General features: G+C 48.4%; 1 protein-coding gene across 1 annotated transcript in view; it reads left to right on the forward strand.

The window, feature by feature from the left end:
- The first annotated feature begins 1,402 nt into the window (after nucleotides 1-1,402).
- Nub1 (negative regulator of ubiquitin like proteins 1) overlaps nucleotides 1,403-4,146 on the forward strand; it is a 28,064-nt gene continuing 25,320 nt past the window's right edge. Inside the window, exon 1 of the mRNA XM_005367433.2 lies at nucleotides 1,403-1,473. Coding sequence (XP_005367490.1) covers nucleotides 1,403-1,473 — 71 coding nt within the window. The remainder of the gene's footprint in view (nucleotides 1,474-4,146) is intronic.

Genomic DNA, 4,146 nt, shown 5'->3' on the forward strand with positions numbered 1-4,146 from the left:
AGAGATCCGCCTGCCTCCCAAGTATTGAGATTAAAGCTGTGTGCCACCACTAATGGGCTAGGGTTCATTTTGAAAGTGATGAAATATTTTATTAAAAGGCATACACATTATATTGAAGTAAAATTGGTTTGTTTTTGTTTTTGGAGACAGGGTTTCTTTATGTTGCTTTAGAGCCTGCCCTGAAACTTGCTCTGTTGACCAGGCTGGCCTCAAACTCACAGAGATCCACCTGCCTCTGCCTCCTGAGTGCTGGGATTAAAGGTGTGCGCCACCGCTGCCCAGTTTAAGTAAACCAGCTTTAAAGATGAAAATATATACTACCTTAACCACAAGAGAAAACTTTAAAATCCGCGGTCCTTGTGTCTCACAGCAATAGGAACAGTTGAGCGGCTGCAGGATCTTTGGGAGAAAAGAATCAAGTTCCACTTCACTAAGTCTGTTACTTAGTTGCAAAGAAGGAAAGGTAATAATAGCCTCAATGATTTGGTAAGAGTGGTAACAGTTACCTACAGATAACTATTTTCTTGGGTTAACTTTCTCATAGTATTTTTTAAAAGGCCTCATTTTAAATTCCTGCTTGCTCACTTAGACTTAAAGACACATGCCATTTCATAAATCCATTGGAATTTTTCAGAGCTCTGGACAAAGCAGATGTCCGTAGATACGGTACTCATGGTGGCAGTGGCTGGAAATGGGTAGCGTGGGGACCTGGGACCTATCTAAATTCACCAAGAGGTGACCCTGGTGAGATTGCGGAGGTGGCGTGAGGATCCTTCAGTTTAGGACTCCCTAGGTCGAGTCGAGGGAAGACGGTAAAAGGTTCAGGAAAACAGGTCTTGTCCTACCCTCTGTCAAGGCTTTAGAGAAACAAAGCCAAATTCAATTTTCTCTGATCTCAGAAAAACTGTGTTCTCGGAGAGAGGTCCGTGGTGACTGCTGCGCGCTTCACCAGCTTTCCTCACGGAGCCCCTTTTCCCCCTCCTCAGCAACTCAGCCCTCCCGTTTTAGCCCTTCCACAGCTCCAACCACAGTCCCCCAGCTTCCAGCTTCCCCCCCCCAACCCTCCCCATATCAGCCCCGCCCCGCAAAGTAGCGGCCGCGCCTACAGATCGACTGACCGCATCTCCGCCTTCGCTCCACCCCTTCACTCCCGCCCTTTAGCCCCGCCCCGTCCCGCCCGCAGTCCTCCCCGCAACCCTCGTCGCCCTCGCCCCGCCCCAATTTAGCCCCGCCCTTTAAGCACTAGCCCCGCCCACCCACGCCCGGGTCTCCCCGCTGCTTCTCTTCCCACGCTTCTTTGATCCTCGGCCCCACCCCTCCGCGAAGCCCCCGCCCACGAACCCGCCTTCCGGACAGCGCGAGGGGGCGGGCGGGGGCGGGGGCGGGGCCGGCTTCACCCGGAATGAAAACAAACGGCGGCCTCTGCGGCATCCGGGCACTCAGCAGGTCGCTGCTGGCGCGGCGGTGGCGCAGGTAAGGCGACTGCGGCTGGCACCGAACAGGGCCTGGGCCTGGCTGCGCGGCCGAGCCGGCCGTCGGCGCGGCTGGAGCGGCCGGGTGGACGCGGCGGTGCAGGCTCGGGAGGGAGCGGGAGGAGGTCGCTGCCGGCCTGAGGGAGAGGGACACCTGCCGTCAGCCTGAGCTGCGCCGAGCGGGCTGCCCGGGGCTGACGTGCGCGGACTGCGGATCGTTGTAGGTGAGGACACGAGCTTTCTGGCCCCACGCTGTTCCTGCCTCCTTCCCTTGCTCTTACTTTGAAGTACGAGACCGCAGTCGCGTGTTATTTCCCTGGGAGGGAACATGTATTGAATGTGCGTGAGTCTAGGCGATCTGGATTTTACAGAAGTGAAATTGAAAATGTCAACGTTAATTCCTAACGTTTCACTTTCGGTTCTGAGCGCTGTTATTCAGGACGTAAATGTTTTCCACGTTATGATATGGAACACCCAGCGACAGGCTCCAAACTTGCATTTCTCCAGTTAAAACTGGGCTATTAGGTTTTCTTCCTTTTGACCTAACACCTGTCACTCTTTGTTTATAACCAGAGCCTCATACTTTGGAAGACGGTGGTTTAATTTAATTATTTTATTTAACTTTTTTTAGTAAACAGTCTCTCACTATGCAACTCTGGTTGTCCTGGAATTCTCTGTGTAGAATATGCTGCCCTTGACCTCACGGGAGATTCTGCTTTTGCTCCCCAGTTCTGGGATTAAAGGTGTGCAACAGTATGGCCAGCGACGATGGTTTTATTATTTTTTTTTAAACGTTAAATCTTATTTAATACCCTGCGTGCTGGCTCACGCCTTTAATCACAGCACTAGGGAGGCAAAGGCGGAGGCAGGCGAATCTCTTGAGTTCAAGGCCAGCCTAGTCTACAGAGTGAGTTCCAGGACAGCCAGAGCTAAATAATGAGTACTGGCTGGTTTTGTGTCAACTTGACAGAAGCTAGAGAAGAAGGAGCTTGAATTGAAGAAATGCCTCCATGAGATCCAGCAGTAAAGCATTTTTTTTTGTTAGTGATAAATGGGGGAGGGTCCAGCCCACTGTGGATGGTGCCACCCCTGGGCTGGTGGTCTTGAGTTCTATATGAAAACAAACTGAGCAAACTTGTAAGCAGTACTCCTGCACAGCTTCTGTATCAGCCTTTGCCTCCAAGATCCTGCCCGTTTGAGTTCCTGTCCTGACTTCCTTCAATAATGAATAGCAACATGGAAGTATACGCTTCCCAGCTTGCTTTGTGGGCATGCCATTTCATCGCAACAATAGAAACCCTAACTACTAAGACCCCCCTGTCTCAGAAAAAAGAAATCTTGTGTGATGCACACCTGGCAGTGTTAGAACATAGATTAGGGTTGTGATAACCTTATCTCCTTTTGTTAGACAGTGGACTGGGTACAGTCTGGGAGACTGTTTTCAACCTTCTAAATATCTGGTTGCCCGTAAATTATCTTTGCCATTCTCCTTATTACGTGGCAGTGGTCTTTTTCTCAGAATTTTTTAGATTTCAGTCCTGTGTCTGGTAGGTTCAATGACTTGTGTTTTCAAAGCAAGTGCTCCTAAGTGCTGCTGTGCCTTGCTGTAAGGATCAGTGTGTGAGTGACCACACACACACACACACACATACACTGTTTATTCCATTCTTCATCCTGACGACCCGTTTCTCACTCTCAGATGGATCTGAACATTCTTTTAAAAGCATGGTTATGGAATAATTATCACCACACTTGCTTCAAATCAGGTGGATTATGTTCACAAGACTATGGAGTGTTAGCCCTCCATAGAAAAAAAGAGAAACATTTAAGTTCTAATAATCCATACTTTTTTCAACTCTGAAATTCATGTTTATTAATAAGGAGTGAGTAGCTTCCTCCTTGGTTTGGTTTGGAAAACCTTGAAACACTTCACTACACTGCCCACCTGCCTCCGGTACTCAGCAGCCTCCCCACCCCTGGGAATGGTTGTACTGGTGTGGTATGCTGCCATAGCTCCTAAGGAGAAAAGAAGTTACATGCTGAAGACTTGCAGCAAGGGGTTGTGAGACAAAGTACAGAGTCCATTTTTGTAGGCAGATGGCTCATACCAGTTCCGGCACTGGCTGGTGTTGTGGTTTTATAAACCTAGGGCCTGGGGTTTCCCAGCTGTAAAATGATCTAGCCACTGCTGCACTGAACAATAGATGTAGTTGTGCTATTGCTCTCTCAGATGTACCAGTGATAACAACAGCAAACCATGCGAGCTGGTGTGATGGTTCATGCCTGTCATCCAGGCACGGTGGATGCTGCGGCTTTGAACTTTGGGGCAGCCTGGGCTACAGAGTAAGACCTTGCCTCAACACAAAGTTAAAACAACAAAAACCAAAATAGTGTAGTGCTGTAATTTTTAAAATTTTATTTATTTGAGAGGCTGACCTGGAACTCACATTGATATGTCTCTGCCTCCCAAGAGCTTAAAGGTGTGCATCACCACACCTAGCTAACTCTTTTGTTTTCAAAGTTCAACTGTATAAACATTTATTACTGTAGTTCATAGTTCAAACTATCTTTTCTTTGTGCTTAATTACCAGAGTGGTTAGCTTAGTCTTTGGTTTTGAGTTAAAGTAACCCAGGTGTAAGAATTTACAAGCTGTGTGTGTGTGTGTGTGTGTGT

The sequence above is a fragment of the Microtus ochrogaster genome, unplaced genomic scaffold (genome assembly GCF_000317375.1).
Source record: "Microtus ochrogaster isolate Prairie Vole_2 unplaced genomic scaffold, MicOch1.0 UNK18, whole genome shotgun sequence".
In the NCBI taxonomy this organism is placed as follows: domain Eukaryota; kingdom Metazoa; phylum Chordata; class Mammalia; order Rodentia; family Cricetidae; genus Microtus; species Microtus ochrogaster.